The sequence below is a fragment of the Dendrobates tinctorius genome, unplaced genomic scaffold (assembly GCF_039654945.1).
Source record: "Dendrobates tinctorius isolate UK_male_01 unplaced genomic scaffold, ASM3965494v1 ptg000107l, whole genome shotgun sequence".
NCBI lineage: Eukaryota > Metazoa > Chordata > Amphibia > Anura > Dendrobatidae > Dendrobates > Dendrobates tinctorius.
Window position 1 is genome coordinate 9769753 of NW_027361775.1, and position 24807 is coordinate 9794559.

Below are 24807 nucleotides of genomic sequence, written 5' to 3' on the forward strand. Positions count from 1 at the left end.
AAGACCTTGCTCCAGCAGTCACATTGCTTGTCTGGGGCCACTAGGCCAGAGCCCTCAGAACCTTTTCCTCTTATTCCTTTCTCAGCAAGTCTTTTGATTAGTAAGCCTGGCTTGACATTACTGTTGTGAATCGATGGATAAATGACATTGTGCTTAGCCTACTAGTCAGAAGTGACAAGAATGTAGTAGTAGAAGTAGGAGGAGGTTAGCAGAACTCTGGTTTATAGGTCACAGACTACCAATGTGGCTGCTGGACCAGGGCCCTGTGAATCTTTTTTTTCAACACTGCTCAGTGTTTGGCTGTAGTAATTATTTTTGGTTTGTCGAGGGGGACTAGAAGGTAGAGACCAGGAGAACCCAGGAAGAATCATTGATGGGAAATCAATGGAGTATAAATTAATTTTTTTCCATTCTGACCCCTCAAAAATCCCTCCCTCTTAAAAGAAAAATAATAAAAATAAAATACATTTTCATTTAATATTCGCTTATGCCAACTATTAGTCTTTGCATTTCATCCTAGCTGGCTGACTGAATGATGTTTTTTTAATCTGTTATCACTTGCAGTCGGTCCACTTCTCATAGTTGTACACATCTACATTGGGCTGGGTTCCCACGTGGATTATGACTACTTTTCAACAAAAATCTTCCGTTTATTGAATTTTCTTTATCTTTTTTAAAATCTTCTTTAGACTCCCAGTAAAAGCTAAAACAAACCGGTTTAACTTTCTGTACCGGGATTCCAAGAATCAGAAGCTCGGTCTTTCTAGTAACCCCTATTTGTCATTACTGCATACCAGCGAATGGTACAAACCCACATCTGAAATAAATACAACTTGACAATAAAGATGTGATAACAAAACAGACTTTAATCACCATTAGCTTGTAAAAGGGCCTTACAATGCCAGGGTTAAACCATGTTATCTAGGTTGCCATATGTATTAGGTTAGTGAACATTTTTAACATTCCAGTAGCTCCATCTGTTATAAATAGAAAGTAATAAATACCTAATGTGGACTGAACAGACAACTGACATGGCTCCTGTCGCCTTTCTAATGCTTGAAGAATAAAATACTAGAGTGTGCAAGACAACATGGCTTAAGTAACATCAATCAATAGCCTTCCCACTGGGATTTGGGCATGACACAACAAATTACTATTACGCCAGGTCTAATCTTAATCTTAAATGTCCAATACATACAAGAACCAATACAAATAAAGTTATTTAAGCCATGTAGATGTGCTGCCTTTTGATCAATAACTAAACCAATCCCCCACACACATTAGACTAACGATATAAGGTATTGGCGCCCCAGATTTTCAGAGGTATTATGGATCCCGCCACAGATGATTTTTGGAGGAGTTACGGATCCCTCCCCAGATGATTTTCAGATGAGTTAAGGATCCCACCCTATAGGATTTTTGGAGAAGTTAAGGATCCCGTTGTTCTTATTTAGAGACGCCTGGCAGCAGCTCTTTCATAGAGAACACAGAAGCACTAGGCAAAGCAATAGCACCTGTGTATGGGAGTCAGGCGAGATCACTTCCGGCTGAATCTCAGGCTTTAAAAATAAATAAATAAATAACTGTCAGGCTGAATTATCAGCCAAATTACTATTCATCTGATAGCCATAAAAGGTGTGGACTAAATTATAAAGGTTTCATTTGATCCAAATGTTGCTTAAGTCAGGGGTGCAAACTTTATTTTCAGCAGCCAGTTTCAACATTTCAGTGTAAATATTTTTATAGAATTAAACATCAATGAAGAAGTACTCAAAATGCAAGGCATGCCTTCAGCAAAGTTCTATTATATTAGGCATATGGGTTACCACTTGTGTGCTGTTCTTGTAGATACATGACCTAAGTTCTATCCCAGAAAACAGGGAAAGATGAGAACTTAGTTTTTCTTTACCTACTCCATGGAAACTGTTCATACAGTTCCATGAATAAACTTTTTTTGATAACTTCTTAATTTTTTACACTTTAACAAAAAACAAATAAATTGCTAATATGGTATTATCAAAATCATACTGACCTGGAGAATCATGTTTTAATGTAAGGTAAAATGGATTATGTCATTCAAAATTGGAACTTGCCTCAAGAAAAACAAGTCCTCATAAGACTATGTCGATGGAAAAAATAAAAGTAGAAATGGCAAGGTCAAAACTAAAATGCAAAAATGAAAAATCTCCAGGTCCTCAAAGAGGTTGTCCACTACTCGGACAGCCCCTTCTCAGTAACTATAATCCCCCAGTATAAAGTAAATACAGCCTATACTCACTTTCGGTGACAGTGCCATTCCATCGGCGTAGGTGCCAGTCTTCCAGGAAGTCGTTGCAGCATGTGAGCCCTGCAGCACAGCCAATCAGTGGCTGCTCCACTCACACTTCCTTCAGATGTCACTGACCACCAGAGGTAATGAGAGCAGCAGCTCTCATTTTTTCAGGGTATTAGTTTTGCCCGAATGAAGTAAGAGCAAAACAGCCACTGATTGACTGCAGGGATCACCTGATGTAACAACGTCCTAGGAACCTAGGCAGACCCAGAGCTAGGCGGTTGTTTTATATGGGGGAATATAGCAATTGAGAAGGGGTACAATACCCTGTCAGCTTTAATGGTGGTGGATAATATTGTTTTTTTCCCCAGCTATTTAGAGAAGAAAGTTCTAAGCATGGAAGATAAGCATTCTCAACAACTGCAATCAATGAAAGAAGAAAAAGATAAACTTCAAGTCTTGGTGCTGAAGCAAAACTCGATAATTGAAGATCTAGAAAAGCAGCTCATCACAGCATCAGCAAATAATTCCCTACTTCAAAAACAGCAGCATGACTTGATGGTGACAGTTCACAATTTGTTAACACGGATGGCACCTCAACCAGGTATGATTCACACACCCAGGAAATACAAGGCATGACAAGTTTTTATACTTTAAGACATTTTGAAGATTTTTAAAAGGGTTTTGGTCAAGAAAGGCATTTATCACCTAACTAATGATGGACCCTCCATCGATCACCATGATGGGGATCCTGATCCTTTGCTTATCCTTACTGCAGTCATACCTAAAGTGGCTTCACCATGTATGACCATGTAGCTCCATTAAAGTAGGACTACAATGAGGAGAAACAAATGATCAGGACCTCATTCCAGTGATTGGTGAAGGTCCTAATTGTAGGGCCCCAAGTGAATAGACATTTATTAACTAACCTACAGAAAAAAATCTAAAGATTGTCCAAGACTAAATACATATCAAATTAATAATGTATCTAAATAGATTTCAGATATCATTTAAGATTAGATACGGTTTCCTGATATACATTTCTAAACTAGAAAAAAAAGGCATATATAGATCGGAATATGTAAATTATTGTCAAGAATTAGCCGTATTAGCCTACTGGCTAACACGGTACAAAGATATACATCTTTCCTGTATCAAGAATTAATATTTTAACCAATAAAAAGTTCTTTTTAAAGGGAAAGTTGTGTTAAAAGTAGATTTTTCCCATCATTATTTAAGCTTAACAGAGGTTTTAATTCTTATTTCATAAATCAATATTACACGTGAAAATAAGCAACCTTGTAATATACTGTTTCTTATCAGAGAGAACTGCTTCTTTCTCGTCCTGGTCTGACTGTTCACTGTCAATTGATGGATAAAATCTGTAAGATCTGTCTTCAGTGACTACACATTTTTATATTATTGAGATAAAAGATGACAGTTACTGCTTATAAGATTCTATGGAAAGGGAAGAGGGTAGACAGAGACAAACAGAAATTCTGCTGCAAGCTCTCCTTTAACAAGTTATTTACCAAGAATGCGTCAGACTCTCAATGGAACAACTGTGTGAATCCATCATTTACTAACACCTAAATTTTTAACCATGTCTCAACTACCCATTGTCTTCTGATGGTGGGTGGTGCAAGTTTCCAGCATCATATTGTTAGGTTGCAACTTTTAATGCTCATACAATGTAGCAGGAGCAGGTGTTGTCTTTGCCTGGGACTTTAAGGTGAAGACAGAAGAGGTAATAAACCTTTGTTATATACATAACACTTAATTAGAGTATCAGCGATGCCAATGCTTCTATTTGTCCCTTTTGATCACATGATCGATGGGTGTCTGCCAGCAAAGCAGAGCTGCTAGGGCATTTATCTGAATTCTATTTTAAACTCGAGAATCTCCTCAAATTGATGCTGCTGCACAGATTCTGGGATAGATTTTCTTCTGTTTGAAAATTATGCCCTCTAGCACTAAAGATGCAAAGTTTCTCTTCAACCAACTGGGCATGTACCACATAACTTCTCTTTGGGGAATTGCTTTTTCTCCTCTGACACTGAGCAACCAAAACAAGGCCACATAAGAGGGGGAAAAAGCTAATTCCCATACATATGATGATAACTGCAGCTTAGCTCAGTGAGTTCTCACTCCGCAGTTTCTGTGTCCTTTACGGTTATTGAACTGCCGGAGCAATGAAGAATGGCAGCACATCACCTGTAACCTAGTTGGATGAAGCTCTCGGGCATTGCTGACCTCCTGTACTCTGGCACTCCAATTTAACGACCTTAAATATCTATTTACACTGTGCGATACGCAGCATTTAGTGACCACTGTCATATTTGCTGTTCGCCCATATACCTGTGCCAACCATGCTTCAGATATGCTTTTAATCTGTAAAGCTGGAGTCACACATAGCGACTTACCAGCGAACACGACACCGATATCAAGGTGTCAGGATCGCTGGTAAGTCGCTATGTGATCGCTGGTGAGCTGTCACACAGACAGCTTCACCAGCGATCAGCACAGCGATGCCGAGCGCCCGGCATCGCTTGTCATCCCTGTAAAAAATAGAATTAAAATAAAAATATATTGTTATTCTCACCTTCCGACGTCCCGCGCAGCCATCCTGCCTCTCTCCACGCTGCGGTCCCAGTAATCCTTTGCGAGAATGATCACGAGACATCACGGTCTCGCGGGAGCGCGAAGTCTCGCGGTCATTCGTGCAAAGGATTACTGGGACCGGAGCATGGAGAGAGGAAGGCTGCGCGGGACGTCGGAAGGTGAGAATAACAATATTTTTTATTTTAATTCTATTTTTTACAGCTGATCGCTGGTATCCCGCCTGTCACACGCAGCGATGCGTGCTGGCCAGCGGGAGACCAGCGACCAAAAAATGTCCAGAGGTTTCTTACAGCGATCAGCGATACCGGCAGGGGGGCCGCTCGCTGATCGCTGTCACACACAGCGATCTCGCTGGTGAGATCGCTGTTACGTCACAAAAGTTGTGACTCAGCAGCGATATCTCTAGCGAGATTGCTATGTGTGACTCCCGCTTAACACTTCATTGAGTGCGCACAGGCTACAATTGTTCTCAGCAGCACAAGTCCTGTTCACACAAGAAAATGTGCAGCTGAATACAATGATCTATTGTGTAAAGCAAAAGACCATTTCACCAAGTGAATGAGCAGGTAATAGGCAGCCTGTTTAGACTACATGATTACCGTAATACTAGCATTTGCAGGAATGCATGTCCATGCTAATCGTGCAGTGTAAATGCACTTTAAACCATTTCACTAAAAGGGATGTGAATCCATTTCTCCTATTAGTTGGGCGTGATTGACAATCTAAAAGTCTATAGAAACAGCATGAAGACGTATTGTGCATATTCAATTTAGATGTACTAAGCCTTTGTTCAGATAGAAGACATGCGCTGCCAGAGGCATATGGCATCCTGTTATCTGCCAGGAAAAATAAACATATTCAGCAGATCAGAGCAAGCACATTTATACTAGATTCAGAGGAGATAGTTGTTGGCCGATTTGAGCTCATGGCCATCTTATCTGTACAGCCAACTACTGAACTTAAACATTTTTTAAAATGTGTTAAACTTTGTACGACAGCCATTCCTTTGCCCATAAATGTTTTATCTATGTTAAGACCATACCTTTTTATGTATTGTTCTATAGTGTGATAAATGGATCCATGCCTACAACAGCAGAACAGCTAATGTTACATTTTACAACCCCATTAACTGAAGCATGTAATAAATGACTTTGCATGTGCACGCCATACTCACGTAAACATGCATGCATTTTATCATCCTATATCCCTTGTAAACTACGTTGAAACTAATGGCTTTCAATTGAAAGCGGTGAAAAAAAATTGTCTGGTGAAAACAAAATTTTGGACCAAGCAGTTGTGTTTTTCTGGACGAATACCAAGCGAGATTAGCCTAGCACAATAACAAAACTGTTATTTCAAGTGTTCTTAAACTTTGGATCACAAACTTAAGAACATAATACTTTCCAGAAACAGATGAGTATTAAATTTAGAAATTGACTTGGTGCCATGTAAGATATTGATATTTATTTAAAACAGGAAACTAACAACATAAAGAATACTAGTATCAGATTTCACAGGATTGCAAAACCCAAAAATGTATCGGAAAAATGTAATTAAAAAATGTACCGCAATATAAATATGTATATGCATGAAGACAAGCAACTTATCTAACAGGCAAACAAGCATAAATATCAGTGAATAATGCTGAGCGACAGGACGGAGTGACAAGTACATTGGTCTCATAAAAGCAAAGGATAAAATTAAAACCAAAATATTAGAAATAAAATATGAAAGTGAATATCACAATAAAAGCTGAATTTTCATAGTAAAATGTTTTCAACATAAAAATCTAAAATCCTCTTAATATCGTAGATAAAAATACATGGAAGTAGGTTATATTGGCCTCAAATTTATGACGTTTACAACTAGATTAGGCAGAGAGAAGACGCGCTAAATTGTTCAAGAAGCACTCCCAACAAAGTTTTATCCTCTTAATATATTGGCAGTCATCATATATAGCAATGTATAATTACAATAGCTCATTTGGTCTTTCTACCCAGCTGCACCATCTGCCATTAACTTTTGCAATGACTTAAGACTTGCACAGGGAAAATTGACCTCCTGTTTCTACAAATAGCTTAGAAAGATTCAGCTAGTCAGTTTTTAATCACGCAATGTCATAGACCTAATGGAAAACAGGAGAATTAAGTGGGTAGAAAGGCAAAATGAGCAACAGTAAGTACACAGTACTGTATAATATGATAATTGCAATATATTAAGAGGATAAAAACTTTGATGAGTGTTTCTTCCACTGTGGTCTACTCCGTGTGATGGAACCTGGGCATCTTGATAGACATTTTACTTTTTCTCAAGCTCTTAGCTTAGATCAATATTTAGCTTGGTATATGCCCCATACTGTGTGTTACAATTAGAATGTAATTTGCATTTCTTTAAAGGGAAACATGTGCACGTCAGTGTTTAAAAACGCATGCGTTGCAAGAGTTCACATGGCAACAAACTGGTTAAAATGCATGCGCATAAAATAAGCAAACGCATGCAAAACGCTTGATGCATTTTTTGTATGCATTTGGACTGCGCACGCGGCGCAAAAAAAAAGCTAGTGTGAAAGTAGCCTAACACAGTTCTTCTAAAAGGGTTTCTGTCAGCACAAAATGACTGATCAAACCAAGTACATGTGCTCAGTGCAGCCTTAGAATGTGGGGGCAGTTTGTGGCACCTTCTCAAAGGGAGAAGGGAGGAGACAGATGGGAAAAACTTATGACCTTATTGTTGGTCAAATTTGCCATTGCTATTGTGAATAATTGTTGCTGTGGTTTTAATATAAAATACAAAAATTATAGTTTTAATGTTTTTTTCACATTTTCCAGAGACAGATGGAAAATAAGCCAACGGAAAGGTGCACTGAACTGTTCTGTTTGTCCATGCCAAGGAAGAGCAACTGTGCTTGATTATAAACAGTCATTTTGTAGCAATAAACTCCATTTAACTATGGTTTGAATACTCAGATATACCAGCTAGGCATAAAGGAATTTTTAGAGGCCCAACCAAATTAATAATGTTGACACATCCAATCTATGGCCACTGGTATATGTGCGAGATAGTATTGTTGCTGATTTATATACCATAAGTCTTTATTTCAATTTAATTTTAGCGTCATCATTTGTTGCCAAAGAAGAGCAAATAACATTCAAAGACTGTGCTGAAGCGTATAAATCTGGGCTGACTTCAAATGGCATATACACATTGATGATGGCAAATACCACTGAACAGGTCAAGGTAGGAAAATTCCATGCAGTCGTCAAACAGCGGTCTGCAAATATTCACTCATAATTGGTCTGTTTTTAAGCTATACAATTTCCGATTCTCTACAAACATACTGAAGTCCAACATGCACAATGCTTGTAGATGAATGTTGTACAAAATCAAATATGTATAAATTCTTGCCAGTCATGTTTGATCTATGGTGGCCTTGTGGAGGTACTCTAGAAGTCACCAACACTCCGTCAAAAAGAGTTTCCCTACTTTGTGATCATTAATGACAGTGTGTCTTTGTGATTAGTAAATAGCAATACCAGAACAATCTTTTCAAGAAAGGACTTTGGTCATGAAATGACCATCAACTCTTCCTAGACACAGTCTGGCTGGAGTCCAGCTACTTTGTAATATTTTCACTGTAGAGTAAAAGAAAGTGTCAGTTCCTTAATAGCAATATAAAATCAAAGAGCTCTTAAGTGCCCCTCAGCAGACTTACTTTCTCCAATAGTTGCTCCCCTGGGAACAACTATTTTGATGTGCATCTGAAAGTCAGTTAACACCTCTGCAGCTTAAGGTTTTGTGAAAACTGATGACTCATTTATTCAATGCTTCCTTCAACACTTGGCAAAAGTTCCGGATTTTTGTTCTATACTATACGTTAAAAATTTAAAGTAATGATTGGTCTTATAACAAAAAAAAAACCTGCTGATTTTAGTTTATATAAGAGATCACACGCAAGTTGTGGGACTTTCTTTTAAAAAAAAATCATCATCAATATTAATTTTGAGCAAAGAAAAAACAACAAAGGAAAAACCCAAATGAAAAAAACCCAAAATGATTTGAGGACCATCATATCTTTCATTCGTCTAAAAGGAAAAGATGTTGTCATTTGTTCCAAATCTATTAAGGGGTGCTTTTGCAGAATATGAGCCTTCAGCCTCTCATTAATAAACATGGTTCAAACTTGCAGGTCATGCCCAAACTGTTGCAATCATGCTCATTTCCTATGGCAATTTTCATTACTGGCAAGTGCTGAAGAAAGAAAAATTTCTGCACAATTTGTGAGATTAAAATCATGAATTTTATTGCCCATTTTAGTGTTTCCAATTAAATTAAGTATAAATTATCCAAAGTATACAGCTACATATACACTGCTCAAAAAAAAAGGGAGCACTTAAATAACAGAATATAACTCCAAGTAAATCAAACTTCTGTGAAATCAAACTGTCCAGTTAGGAAGCAACACTGATTGACAATCAATTTCATATGCTGTTGTGCAAATGGAATAGACAACAGATTGAAATTATTGGCAATTATCAAGACACCCTGCAGGTGGGGACCACAAATCACATCTCAGTACCAATGCTTTCTGGCTGATGTCTTGGTCACTTTTGAATGTTGGTTGTTTTTTCACACTTGTGGTAGCATGAGTTGGACTCTACAACCCACACAAGTGGCTCAGGTAGTGCAACTCATCCAGGATGGCACATCAATGCGAACTGTGGCAAGGAGGTTTGCTGTGTCTGTCAGCATAGTGTCCAAAGGCTGGAGGCGCTACCAGGAGACAGGCCGGTACACCAGGAGATGTGGAGGGGGCCATAGGAGGGCAACAACCCAGCAGCAGGACCGCTACCTCAACTTTTGTGCAAAGAGGAACCGAAGGAGCACTGCCAGAGCCCTGCAAAATGACCTCCAGTATGCCACAAATGTGCATGTGTCTGCACAAACGGTTAGAAATCGACTCCATGAGGATGGTCTGAGTGCCCGACGTCCACAGGTGGGGGTTGTGCTCACAGCCCAACACTGTGCAGGACATTTGGCATTTGCCAGAGAACACCAGGATTGGCAAATTTACCACTGGTGCCCATGTGCTCTTCACAGATGAAAGCAGGTTCACACTGAGCGCATGTGACAGACGTAACAGAGTCTAGAGACGCCGTGGAGAGCGATCTGCTGCCTGCAAAATCCTTCAGCATGACTGGTTTGGCAGTGGGTCAGCAATGGTGTGGAGTGGCATTTCTTTGGAGGGCCTCACAGCCCTCCAGGTGCTCACCAGAGGTAGCCTGACTGCCATTAGGTACCAAGAGGAGATCCTAAGACCCCTTAGGCGACCTTATGCTGGTGCGGTTGGCCCTGGGTTCCTCCTAATGCAGGACAATGCCAGACCTCATGTGGCTGGAGTGTGTCAGCAGTTCCTGCAAGATGAAGGCATTGAAGCCATGGACTGGCCCGCCCGTTGCCCAGACCTGAATCCGATTGAGCACATCTGGGACATGTCTCGCTCCATCCACCAATGTCACGTTGCACCACAGACTGTCCAGGAGTTGGTGGATGCTTTAGTCCAGGTCTGGGAGATCCCTCAGGAGACCATCCACCGCCTCATCAGGAGCATGCCCAGGCGTTGTAGGGAGGTCATACAGGCACGTGGAGGCCACACACACTGAGCATCTATTCCTTGTCATGAGGCATTTCCACTGAAGTTGGATCAGCCTGTAATTTGATTTCACACTTTGATTTTGGCGTATCATTCCAAGTCCAGACCTCCATGGGATATTCATTTTGATTAACATTGATAATTATGATTTATTGTTCTGAGCACATTCTACTATGCAATGAATAAAAATTTGCAACTGGAATATTTCATTCAGAGATATCTAGAATGTGGTATTTTAGTGTTCCCTTTATTTTTTGAGTAGTGTACTTTGGATGACCTGAATATATAGGCCCAGATTCATCATTTGCTTTTATTTTTTATTCACTTTCCTTTTTTATCTTCTGGTATTTGTGGACTTTTTTATTGGGGGGGGGATGCTTTAAAATATCACATGGTTCATGAATTTTGAGTAAAAAATTATCTGTCTTTTGTCTCTGACATGCTTTGTCACTTTTTAGCACAGAAAGTGGCATGCTTTGAAAAATGATGAAAAATTTGCGCTAAAATTATTGACTTACACAGAATAACTTCAAGGGGGAATGGAGTACATGAGCGTCAAATTTTGCGACTTTCTAAACAGTCACAATTGATGACTTAGTAAAAAACATCTGGAAACCCTAAACTCTATCCACAATGACAACAGGTGAAATTATAAAACGGACTCCAAGGTCTCCGTCACACATCTGCTAAAACACGTATGTGAAATCTGGTACCAGTGTCATCAGCATTTTCCAATAGTGTTTCCTTTTTTACCATCAGTGTGGTTATCAGTGTTCTTACAGTATGGATAAAGAAAGAAATTACAAAGCTTCTCCTAAACTTTGCAATGTTAAATGCCATCCGTGTGCTATACATGTTTTTCACACTCATACACTTGTATTGGCCCCTGTCATCCGTGCTGCCTGAAAAAAACCAGACATGTCTGTTTTTGCACTGACATACTGTCCGTAAAAAGAAAAAAAGGCAAATTTAATTTAAAAAAAAAAAAGGCACAAATGAAAAACAAAAAACAGGCGCAAATCCAATAAATAGGGCCCAAAATATGCAAACATATATTGGTTGCAAATAGATCCATTTGTTGTCAACTTTTTATGTGGGTATGAAATTTCTGAGCTTTACCATATGGCTGTATTTCAATACTATACTTATTTTCATTATAAAAGTCTAAAAATACTTTTTTCAACATGGAAATAATAAGCATGGATTAAACATTTGCCAATGATGTCATTTTTTTTTCTTTTAAAAGAAACATGTTTTGATCAGCATCCCATTGCATTGTGTGCTGGGGCAAACTCATATAGTGAAACTATGAAACGGAGATCCTGTTTTCATTTTCCATTGTTTATGCTGTTCACATTGCATTCATAAGATGCTACCAGACAAGTGCCTGATTTTGTTTCCAGAATTCCCTCTTGTTTTTTCCTAAGCTGCTTAGATGGCTTCCTAACCGGCAAGGCTTAAGAAATGCGAGGCCATGTGTCAGGCGGAGGGAGGAATAAAATGTTACGTCCATGATAAGAGTGTAGCACTTAGAGGTAAAAAATAAAATCACAGTAAATATTTTTTCAGCGAATAACCAGGCAAAAACTGTAACCATCAATCAGAAACGCAAAGAAATTCAATAAGTTGCTTAAAAACAGAACTGTGGGGAGGAAAAAAGATACCGGTGTCATCAGTGTTTGGTCATTGTGTCATCAGCGTTTTTCACATACTGATAAGCAAATACGTGCCAAAGTTTCTCCTATCTTTTGAAATGTTAAACATGGACAGCACACGGATGACACCCATGTGTTGTTCGTGTTCTCCATGGCCCCATAGACTGGCTTTTTTATTTTTGTCTTTAACTATTTACTTGCGATTTTTTGGAGAAAAGTTGCATGTTCCGTTGGAATGTCTGAAAATGGGCACATAAAATTTCAGATGTGCCTAAAAGCACTCAAGACTGGAATGGAGCACATTTTTTTTCTGAAAAGTCATATTTTTTAAATAGTCACAATTAATAAGTCACCTGAAAATACCTGGAAACCCCAAAACAGCCCACAATTACAAACATAAAAGAAATAACCAGGCAAACATTTGAAATAAATAAATAAAATGACACAAACAAAGAAGAAGGTGTAAATGAAAAACAGGTGAAAACCACCAATAAAAAAAGTGCAATAATGAATCGGGCCCTATATGTTCATATTAAACATATTGACTGGAAGTGCAGACTGAAGTATGTAAACATATAAAAAAAATTGCAGTTATTAGAGTTTGATCATTGTAGATGAAAGACATTTCATTTTCTCCTTTCTGCATCTAACACTTTACATACTGGTTAAAAAAAACGATCACCTGCTAGATTCTACATGAGACTGTAATAATAAAAATCATGTATACTCTTATTACAGACATACTGTGACATGAAAAATGGCGGTGGTGGTTGGACCATTATTCAGAAACGCTTTGATGGCAGCGTGGATTTCCACAGAACATGGAAAGAGTATAAAAAGGTAGAGAGAAAAACAATGACTCTTGGCATGAGGTTGTCAATGGGGACAAAGTAAGGCTGGTTTCACATTAGCGCTTTTTAAGCGCACGCACGGCCGGGGGTAGCTCCGCCCCCGAGCCGGCTCTTTGCCCGGCGTGCCCGCCCCTTGCTTGTAGCGCCGCCTCCTAGCGCACAGCGGCGCCTGCGATCGGCGCACCCTATCTTTAGCATAGGGTGCGCAGATCGTGAGCAGGCCGTGCGCTAGTTGCGCTTTGACCTGCGCTGCGCACTTTTGACGGTGCGCCGTGCGCGCCAAAATCGAACTTTTCGGATTTATATATTCTTTTTTTATTTTAAGTGCAGATATTTGGGGCTAAAAACAATTTTGCAATTGGGTTTCATCAAAAATGGAGAAAAAGTTTGTATTTTACAGGTTTTTTTGTGCCCTACACATTCAACTTTGCTATGGTATGTGTTCATAAATCAGCTGACAAAAGATCAGAAAAAGACAGATAAAGAGTTACAAACTCTCCAGTTAGACTTTTAAGCCCTCATAAACATTAGACAAACAGTGCCCGAACCCAACTATACCAATGAGTTTGGCTGACCGTGCCTGGGGCACTGGACAACCGATGGTTGGGGAAGATGTTGATCGTGCATGCCCAATTTTGAACTACTGTTCGCAATGTTTCCCGGAGGTAAATCGTCAACTTTCTCACAAAAAACATTGGAGATCCTGTGTATGGAGAGTCAATGAAGATGGCTGTTGGCTGAACGATAGCCCGAAGCAACGTTTGACCGACAACCATGTAATGTGTATGTCCAATCTTAAAACAAGCTCACTAATAGATTTTCCATTAACTTATTAACTTATTCTGCAGATAGCAATAAACTGTGCAACACATAGGTAAGAAAAGGCAGACAGTGGAAAATTTTGAGTGAAACCCAACTGCAAAAACGATATTTAGCACCAATTATTACATTAAAAAAATTTGTCCCAAAAGGTGGACAATTCCTTTAACATCTATTAAAAAAACTTAGAAAATATAGAAATATCTTCCAACAATTCTTCCCTTAACCTCCTTCTACAATCTGAAAGTATTGTATACTAGATGTGTGCCCGATGCTATCGCATCGGGAGGGCAGTAACATCACGATGGGGGCAGCTTTGTGGCGCTGGGGGTGGCGGCCCTCCACTTCTGTGCAGTCACAACCGGCAGGAAAGACGGTGTTTTGCGGCATGTGCTGGAGATGGTGTGCGACGCCACCAGCGGCGGTCGGGATCGCAGTGGCGGCCTGGATCCGAGCGGTGGTCGAGATCTCAGCAGCGTTCTGGATCGCAGCTGCGTCCTGGATCCGAGCGGCATCACTTGGGTGATCCAAAATGGCGGTCTGAGTACTTTCAGTGCGGCGCGGTGGATTGTGGGATCCGGGGACATCCAGACGGAAGTGGATGATGGACAATTTAAGGCAATTATATATAGATGATTATATATAATTGTACAGTACAAAAACATGTTCCCGGACAGCAGTCATTTTCCCTAGCTGCATATTACTATATTTACAGTGTTAGCATCAGTAAGGCAATTAATTGCAGCAGAACACCGTCCCTCATCATTAAAAATCATATTAAGCCCCAGCCTCTTGGCTAAGCCCCCACCTCCTTGGCCATCAAAATAAATCACAGCAAAATTAAGCCCAGTGTTCGCTGCAAGATTTCTGCTAAGCCGTTTTTTATAAGAATACGTAGATAATCCTGCACTAGCCATGCACTTTTACCATTAATTTATAAGTTGATTTCCTTTAAGAAAACCTTTGCTGAGTAAAATAAAAGATTGGCCACTGTCTGACAATAACTTTTTCCATAAACTAATGTTTATGTATGTTTTACATGGTTTGAAAGAAAAGCCAAAACATCTCAAAAGCTGCTGCTTAGTTTTTGGACACCTATTAAGCACAAACATCTGTTTTATTTTTTGCTGAATGTATAAATAGTTCTTTATGAAATGATAATTATGTCCTAGGGATTTGGCGACCCATCTGGAGAATATTGGCTGGGCAATGAGCTCGTCTCCCAACTAACAAATCTACAGCGCTATGTTCTCAAGATTCAGCTTAAAGACTGGGAAGGAAATGAAGCCTATTCACTCTACGACCAGTTTTATTTAGGAACGGAGGCCCAAAAATACAGGTGAGAATCTGTAAGAGACGGTATGAAAGGTAGTAGGGAAAATGAGATAACATGTATGCCATAGTATAGAAAGTACTTGTCTACATAATTAGCAGCTTTTTCTGTGCTGACACACAAGTAAAATAAATAGGCCAAATACAAATCTACACAACATACCATAAAAAATACTAACTACTCCACATATCAATAACAAGTCATATATTAAACCAATAAGGCATTAAAGAGATTGTCTAGATCTTAACGATAGATGACCTATCCATCGAGTGTGTCATCGACATGAAAGTGATCAGCTGAAATGTGCTCTGGCAGCAGTTAGTTATAAGCTATGCATGGGGCGCAACACACCAGACCTATAAAATGTTATTTGGCCACTGCCAAATACTATCCTTTATCCCCATTTACTTTCCGCCAGAGCAGAGGTGCCAGTTGATAGACAATCTCGTATTCATGACATTCTATTGACAGATTATAAACTGCTCTGGACAAACCCTTTAAAATCAGGGCAGCATGGTCGATCAGTAGTTAACCTTGCAGCTCTGGGGTTCTGGGTTCAAATCCCACCAAAGACAACATCTACAAGGAGTTTGTGTGTTCTCTCTGTGCTTGATACATTTCTTCTGGGTTCTCTGGTCTTCTCACACATTACAAAGATGTACTGATGAGGAATTTAGTTACTGTATTTTTTGGACTATAAGACACACCGGACCACAAGACGCACCACAAATTTTCAGACGGAAAATAGGGGGAAAAAATTGTTTGTCAAATGGGGGTCCGTATTACAGTCCGAATTCAGCTTACCTGGGGGGGAAATCAACAGCGCTGGTGGAGCAGGGTCACAGGAGATGTTTGGTTGTCTGGCAATATGATTCCCATCCCAGGCTGGTGCGGCAGGTTAGGTGGTGGTGCTCGGGGCTCCGTCGGCATCTTGTGAAAGGCCAGAGGCCCCGCATACCCATTGCTGTGATTCAGTGGCCTCCAGAAAAATCCCAAGCTATTGCAGCTGTGGTGTGGAGTAGCTCTGCCAGCATCTTAAGAAAGCCCGGGGGCCTTGCATATCCATTGCTGCGATGCGGTGGCGGCGCATGCTCAGATTGAGATCACGGAAACGAGATCTTGCAAGACGAGATTTTGTTGCCTAGATCTCAATCTGAGCATGCGCTGCCCCCAGAGGCCATTTTCCCGGAGGCCAACGCATCGCAGTAATGGATGTGTGGGGTCTCTGGGCTTTCACAAAATGTCGGCGGAGCCCCCTGCATCACCGCTGTACCTGCTGCACCAGCCTGGGAAGGGAGTGTGATCACTGCCCGGCAGCGTCGGACCGGGATTGAGGCAGAATTGCCCGACTCCTGCTGCCACAGTATTTGTAAGTATATTCCGACTATAAGACACAACCCAATTTTCCCAAAAAATTTTTGGGGAAAAAAAGCACGTCTTATAGTCTAGTCCGAAAAATACAGTAAGGTTTTTTTTTAATTTTCTGTTGAACCACAATTAAAAAGCAATGTCTGATTTTCATTAGTTTATATTCAGTAAATTTAAAGTGAAAATTACCTTTGCCAGTTTTAAGTTATTTTAGGGACCATTGTGGGTTTTTCTTACTTTAAAAGAAAGGTATAAATTGTTTCCATGTGTGTACCATGTTTTGCTGATTATAAGATGTACCCCAAATTTTGGGGAGGAAAATAGGAAATAACTTTTAATAATCTTCCCATTCAGCACTTACTATCTTCAGTCAAAACGAAATCTTTGTCATTTGGTGCTAGATAGAACTTATTATATATTTTTTTAACATCAGACACTCAAATGCTTTTGGGAGCAAAGGACATCGATGGGTCATTACAGTCAGCCAATAGCACAGCTTCCAAGTAAATGCCAAAGATTAGGCTGCTAAGACGGCATTTCCTCTCAAAATATAAGCAAATATGTGATACATCATGGATGGAGGCTCTATAAATAACTGTGATACTTTATGTTTCTGAGGATCGGCTTGTTTCTACATTTATGTTCATGGACAAGTTTACACTTGATGTAGCGTTACTTTTGATGATCTGTCTATGAGTGTATAGTGTAAACAGTAAATGCGAAAACCCTTTCCGTCAAGGATAATAATACACATTTATAACAGAAAGCAATACCTAACAGCTGGAAGAAACGAGAATACAGGAACCAACAGATTCAATATGAAGCCAGACATGGAAAGCTTTTCTGTATACACGGTGATACATTTTTCCATTAATGCGAACCAGCAAAACACTTTACTTCCAACACCAATTCTCTTTCCATTTTCAATTACCGCAGGATTCACCTCAAAGGATATACTGGGACAGCGGGCAAAATAAACAGTATAAGCCAACCAGGAAATGAGTTTAGCACAAAGGATGCAGACAATGACAAATGTATCTGCAAGTGCTCACAAATGGCGACAGGAGGTAGGAACGGTTTTCAATTTTATGGTCTTCCTATTTTTACTGGCATTTGCACGCTGCTATTTACTTGGAACTTGAGATGGCCGAAATGTTGTGCCTGCCTCTGAACTGTGAAATCAGAATCTTTTTTTTTTTAGGCTGGGATTACAAAACAAGTTTGGCTGCAGATTTATAATAATAAAAAAAAAACGTAAAGATCTTGGCAAATAACCTCACAGCAATCAGTCGTAGGTTGGGACCTTGCTTTCCTATAAAGAAACATCGAGGTTGCATTACAATTGTGTGATTTTTTTGGGCTGTGTCGTCCCTGCCTAAAATAAGTTTTCTGATGCAATTTAGGTCTCACTTAGTTAATTTTCAAGCAAGTCTATAACGGTCTTACATAATATAGTTTATAGCAATCTGCTGTAGTAAATTAAAATAAATTGCTTAGAAATCCTAAAATGAGTCAACACTAAAGTGAAGCAAAAAAAAATTAGTGCTTCGCTAGTCCGGTGTCTAGTCTGTCCTCGTGTTAGCTGGACCAGTGCAGTCTTTCATTTCTGTTGCCAGCATCCTGGGGGCCGCTAGCATTTACTAAGCCCAGTGGCATCATTATGGCGTGATGCATGTCATGACATCGCATGACGCGTAGTCAAAGCAAAGAGAGGCCCAAGATGCAGGGCTGTGGATGGACGATGGACTAGAGCAGCATGAATCCTTTTGATAAACTCTCATCACTGCTCATCTGATGGATGCATTCAGTTCAAAAGAATCATAGATAAATTGCCACAGCGTTCACACTGCACCAGGATGGGATGGCTACTTTGATGAGTGGAATCTAAGGGACTCCCTCTCGAATTTACCTTGAACCTCCAACAAGAAGGTTTGAACGTTGCCACAAGGTAACTCTGAAGTAGACTTCTACCTAGGCAACTGCAGCATAAGTTTTTTTATTATTTTCTTGAGAAAGATTTTTGGTGAAGTGCCACATTTAATAAAAGAGGGTCTAACTCTTAAGACAAATTTTATTACAATCTTTAACACGTTATAGGTTACTTAGTCAATGAGCTATGGAGGTAAACTAAAATGTTTGGTGTCCTTTCTTCCAGGTTGGTGGTTTGATGCCTGTGGTCCTTCTAACTTGAATGGGATGTATTACTCATTGGGGCAGAATACAAACAAATTTAATGGAATCAAATGGTACTACTGGAAAGGATCGGGGTATTCTCTGAAAGCAACAACAATGATGATTCGGCCAGTTGACTTTCAAATACAAAACTAAAACGTTCCTTCCATTCTGGAAACAGTTGCAAGCTCAATAAACATTAGAAAACATGATTAAAAAGTCATACCTGCCGCCATGTTGATTGGAAATCAAGAAACAATACTCTAGAAAGTGGACTACTTTACTAAAGGGAGGAATTATTAAAATCCTTATCTATAAGACTGTTCAAGGCAGCTTTGACACGGCCTTTGAGAAACTTTCTGCTGTGATCAACATTTGGATGTAAATAACTGGAACTGTGAAGTATACAGAAACCCAAAGTTGTGCCTCTCTGCAGACACATACTTGCAGTCTTCATGGCAGCCTACCTGCAAACCACTTTGTATTATGTTTTGTATTATGTGGTGTACATATGACTGTAAATTAACTGTATACAGATTTTGATAATGTGCTAAGCATATAAATAAGAGTAGCCCAGAATATATTTTATGACCTGTTTACATATTTTAGATTATTATAGGTAATTACTTAATGGTAAAAAAAAGCAAACCTGCAAATTCCACATGTAATCGAGGTACGATTCAAATTGCCAATGAATCTTGTCTTCTCTCAAAGATTGAATGTTTTTTGTGACCTGCATGACTCTTATAAGTAAACTGGTGAACAAACATTACTGATATAGTAGAAGAGATTATATTTACAGAAGCACATAAGAGGAGAATTCACAAAAGATAAAGAATACTTGTTCATAGAGTAAAACATGGCTAATGTGTGCAGCTATAGTTTTATGAGATCGAGAGGAAGTCAATAAATGTCATATGACGGACTTCAGCATACCTGCTACAATGCACCTGCGCATTGGAAGGCTTTTTTTCATATTAATTTGGATTATTTTACAATTCTCTAAAACATTAGCGATTGAAAAAAAAACTTCACACAAACCAATTACAGCAGAAGTAGCAGGTTAAGCAAAGTCTAGTCAAAAAATGATGCTGAACATTATAATAACCTATATTAAGAAAGTACTCTCAAGCTCTCTCTTGAGCAGTTCCCAGCAGTACAGCCTACTTACTTCTTGGTTACCAGCAGGGTGGGTTGTCCTTAAGTGACAGCTTTGGTGAATAGAATTGTAATATTAGTAAAACTATAAAGCCCAGCACAAGTTCTGCTGTAATACCTTCAGCTATCAGTGGTTTCTTGTGAGTCTACATGGTTATCCCTATACTTACACAAAGAAATAACAGGGCATTTAAACAAGTACACAGCTCCAGATAGTAAAGGGCCTGTCACACTAAGCGATATCGCTAGTGATATCGCTATGTGTGATACTTACCTCCGACCGCTCCGCCGCTGGTTATCGCTGATCGCACGAGAACGTCCTGGACCGTTCCTCTTCGTCAGCTTCCTGCTGGGACTTCCTGCTGTGGAGACGAGCGACGTGTGGACGCGGGCGACAGGACGTCAGGATCGCCTCGTGTGACAGGTAAGTAGCGACCCCCGACCCCTGCGATGTCGCTGGTGAGATCTGCCTGTGTGGCAGCTCACTAGCGACCACTTAGCGATGCACCAGCGATCCTGACCGCATCATATCACTGGTGCATCGCTAAGGGTACCGTTACACTATGCGATGCACCAGCGATCCCGACAACGATATGGATCGCTGGTGCATCGCTAAGTGGTCGCTAGTGAGCTGCCACACAGGCAGATCTCACCAGCGACATAGCAGGGGTCAGCGGTCCCTACTTACCTGTCAGACGAGGCGATCCTGACTTCCTCCCGCCCGCGTCCACGCGACGCTCGTCGGTGCCACAGGAAGCCCAGCAGGAAGTGCCCGACGAGAAATGGTCCAGGACGTTCTCGCGCGATCAGTGATGAGCAGAGGGGGAGCCGGTCGGAGGTAATTATCACATGCAGCGATATCGCTAGCAATATCGCTGCTACGTCACAAAACCAGTGATGTTACAGCAACATTGCTAGCGATATCGCTATGTGTAACGGGCCCTTAAGTGTGACAGTACCTTAAGAGCAGAGAGCCTTGTTGAGGAGGACCTGCTGTGAAAGCTGCTGGGCTGCTGAGAAGCTGTATAGAGAGTTGACTGGAATGATAAGAGTTACAATCCAGGATGGGATTAACTACTGCCCACTTTCCAATCAGGCACTTGAGAGTGGGCTCCATGTAAACCATCTGTACACTATAAAAGAATAAATCTTTCATTGCAGAAATAAGCATGATAAGCACTAGATAGAAAAAGCAAGTCAATTGCAAACTTGCTAATTTTCATGCTGTCCAACTAATTAAAGCAATTTAAGAACATGTAAACACCCCTCTAATTCTGTGTATTAATTATCATATCCATTTGAAAGCCTATATAATTAGAAAATAATAAAGGATCTGTCCAGTCTTTCAAACAGAATCAGCACCATTCTTCTCTACAGCATATGACTGGCAAAGTAAAACGGAATAAGCAGCAATACTGGTGATGACTCATGGGCAAAAGTATAGGCGTTTCTCAAAGACAACATGAAAAACAAATTGCCCTATTTTTTAACAACAAAAAGCCCTTTAACTTGTGTTTGCAAAATTTCACAGCTTGCAGTGGAAAAAATCCTTTGCTATATTACAGCCAACTGCATATTAAAGCAACTTTCTCTAAAATATGTAGTCTATGCAAGATCCATTTTGTGTTTTATACTTTTTAATATTTTGATATAGATATGAAGTGTATGACCTTTGTGAACATCGTCTTTTTCCTTTGTGAACATTGTCTTTTTTTTTGTAAACATAGACTAAATTCAATAAATGGGTAATTATTTATTTTCCTGTTTTCATAGAATTTGCCGGTCTCAAACGTTTGATTTTTTTGCATTGCTCACAGTTGTTTCTCTAGATTTCTAATTATATGTTGTGTCAAATATTAAAATTATTTTCACTATGCTAATTAGAAACTGAACTTTCTATATTATCTAGGATAGTCAATGAAAGTTTTGTGAGCATATTTATTGAAAAAAACATATACAAGAAAAAGATAAAAGACAACTAAAAAAAAATTGCCAAAGACACCTAAAACATTTGCACCTATAGTTGTCGTGTTTGTCGAAAAGACAATTGTGCAAGTGTTCCTTGTAGTGTAAATTGTCAGTCGGCCTCAGATATAAAACTCGATTGCACTGGATTGGCAGCAGCAGTTTTCCTAAGCTGCTAAGAGAAAAGAGTGCGCCAGGCATTTATGGCCATGCCTGCTTTGACAACAGGCGTAGCACCAGGCTGGACAGGGGCCCCGTTCTCAAGACAGGTAAGCGTGCAATCTGCATATACCATACAATTATGATGTGTCCTCAAGACATGAGAGTACCACTCTGATCGACAAATTAATGGCAGTGGCACCTCCAAAGTTATTAGAAGGAAATAATATATACAATAAGACATATGTAACAACTAAAATATTTGAACATCATTAAAAAAAACTATGCAGAGGTCTTCATATATTAGAGATAGAACAAACAGAAAAATTGGACGTAGCAGCTTAAATAAAAATGAAATCCATATATAAACATCTACTATGAGTGATTGTGGCATATACATCCTAAATAGTGATGAGCGAGCACTAAAATGCTCAGGTGCTCATTGTTCGGGTTGAGCAAATTGAAATACTCGGGTACTCGAACAGAACAACGAGCCCAATGTAAGTCTATGGGAGACTTGAGCATTTTTACCGCGTTCCCCCTCGGGGGTACTTTTAGGGTCTGAAAACGTCAGAAAATGATGGAAACACTGCTCAAATGACATGGGGACATCATGGGGATCGCCCCTGGAAGCATTCCTGACTCCTAGTTCACAGCTTTAAACAATATTTTCAGAGTTTCATGCCATTTTTTCCGGTGCACCAAAAAACAAACCAAAACGGATTTTGCTGGGAAATATGTTAAGGTACATCCTTTCCAGGTAATGACTTGTATACAAGGCAAAATATTAACCCCAGACCAAAATGTTCCTCCTCCACTTGGGCTATGTTCATACGCAGCATTTTTGAAGCGCTTTTCAACTTTAACATTGCTTTCAACCAATACTAATGCATTCACTGGGAAATATCATTGCAACATTTAACAACCCTAGCTGGCCATGTGGTGTGTGACACATAAGTAGACATATCTTGTTTCATTTATGAAGGATGGACTCTTAAAGTCACAGAGCCTATTTTTAGTGGGGCATCAGGCAGCATTCATATTCTTAAAGGGCCATTATTAAATAGTGGGTCTCCTAAACGGTTTTAACCTATGCAGTGAGTGGATGGGCTGCCAAGAATTAAGACACACCCCAATATCCCTTTCACGAGATGTCCAGGAGGGCCTCCATAAAAAATGTTGCACTGAATGCAAGGCCTGCCCTGCTACCAAGTCATATGCACCGCAATAAGCCATTGAACCCACATACTGGATGGGCCCTAGGAAAATCCAGTTCACATTATTCATTTTGTACTCCCGTACTCTTTCTGTATGCAGTGACCGCAAGGCCTGCCCTGCTGCCAATAAATATGCATTCCAATACAATTTTTAACCCACATATTGGAAGGGGCCCAGGGAAATCCCCTTCATATTATTAATTTTGTACTCCCGTACTCTTTCCTTATGCATTGACAATAAGGCCTGCCCTTCTGCCAAGTAATATGCACTCCAATACGACTTTGAACCCACATACTGGAAGGGACCAGGAAAATCCACTTCACATTGTACATTTTGTACTTCCGTACTCTTTCTGTATGCATTGGCCGCAAGGCCTGCCCTGCTGCCAAGAAATATGCACTCCAATACGACTTTGAACCCACATACATGCTGGACCCATAAAAATCCACCTCATTATGCATTTTGTACTCCCGTACTCTTTCTTTATGCATTGAAAGGCCTGCCCTTCTGCCAAGTAATATGCACCCAGCAAAGAGCAAACAGATGAACGGCAAACTAGGGCACACAAATCACCACATCAACAGACGGAGCTATTTATCTGAAGTATTGCGGCACATATTTCAGTCAAAAAACGGAGGTGCTTGCATGAAAAAACATGAATATTTCAATGTGAAATGAAAAAAGAAGAAATATGCAGCACTCACCAATATAGCTGAAAAACTGTGCGTCTTTATTGCGCATGAATTCCATCAATGGATATGTGGACATGCAGGACGTTAGTGGAATGCTAGGGGAGGGAAGTGCCGGACAACGGCCGTTTCACGATTACTCGCTTCTACGGGTCCAAGTAGTATGCAATCCAATACGACTTTGAACCCACATACTGGAAGTGCTCAGGAAATCCACTTTACATTATGCATTTTGTACTCCTGCACTCTTTTTTTTTTCTATGCATTGACAGGCCTGCCCTGCGGCCAAGTGTTATGCACCCCAATATGCCTTTGACCCCACATACTGTATGGGCCCAGGAAAAAACATTTCACATTATTCATGTTGTACTCCCATACTCTTTCTTTCAACATTGACAGCAAGGCCTGCCCTGCTGCCAAGTAATACGCATTCCAATACGCTTTTGAACCCACATACTGGAAGGGCCCAGGAAAATCCACCTCACATTATGCATTTTGTACTCCCGTACGTTTCCTTATGCAGTGACAGGCCTACCCTACTGCCAAGTAATATGCACTCCAATACGACTTTGAACCCTCATACTGGAAGGGGCTATGAAAATCCACCTCACATTATGCATTTTGTACTCCTGTACTGTTTCTGTATGCATTGACAGCAAGGCCTGCCTTGTTGCCAAGTAATATGCACGCCAATACGACTTTGAACCCACATACTGGATGGGCCCATGAAAATCCACCAAAGTAGTTAAGATTGTTCACTGGAGCGCGAAAGCGGTCACCAGTAGTCCCGTTCCATCAAAAGCATTGGTTACTAATGTAAATAGAGATAAAATCTTGCCCAAATCAAAGAACCCAACAGTGAAGAAAAGACTGAAT

General features: G+C 40.0%; 2 protein-coding genes across 4 annotated transcripts in view; one reads left to right on the plus strand and one right to left on the minus strand.

The window, feature by feature from the left end:
• ANGPT2 (angiopoietin 2) overlaps nucleotides 1–19514 on the plus strand; it is a 58294-nt gene extending 38780 nt beyond the window's left edge. Inside the window, exons 4-9 of the mRNA XM_073589177.1 lie at nucleotides 2644–2876; nucleotides 8007–8131; nucleotides 12938–13039; nucleotides 15042–15208; nucleotides 17507–17637; nucleotides 18726–19514. Of these exons, the coding sequence (XP_073445278.1) occupies nucleotides 2644–2876; nucleotides 8007–8131; nucleotides 12938–13039; nucleotides 15042–15208; nucleotides 17507–17637; nucleotides 18726–18898 (931 nt within the window). The 3' untranslated portion in view covers nucleotides 18899–19514. The remainder of the gene's footprint in view (nucleotides 1–2643; nucleotides 2877–8006; nucleotides 8132–12937; nucleotides 13040–15041; nucleotides 15209–17506; nucleotides 17638–18725) is intronic.
• The window catches only part of MCPH1 (microcephalin 1), a 461844-nt gene that overhangs the window by 239693 nt on the left and 197344 nt on the right, over nucleotides 1–24807 (minus strand). The gene's annotated exons all lie outside the window — the stretch shown is intronic.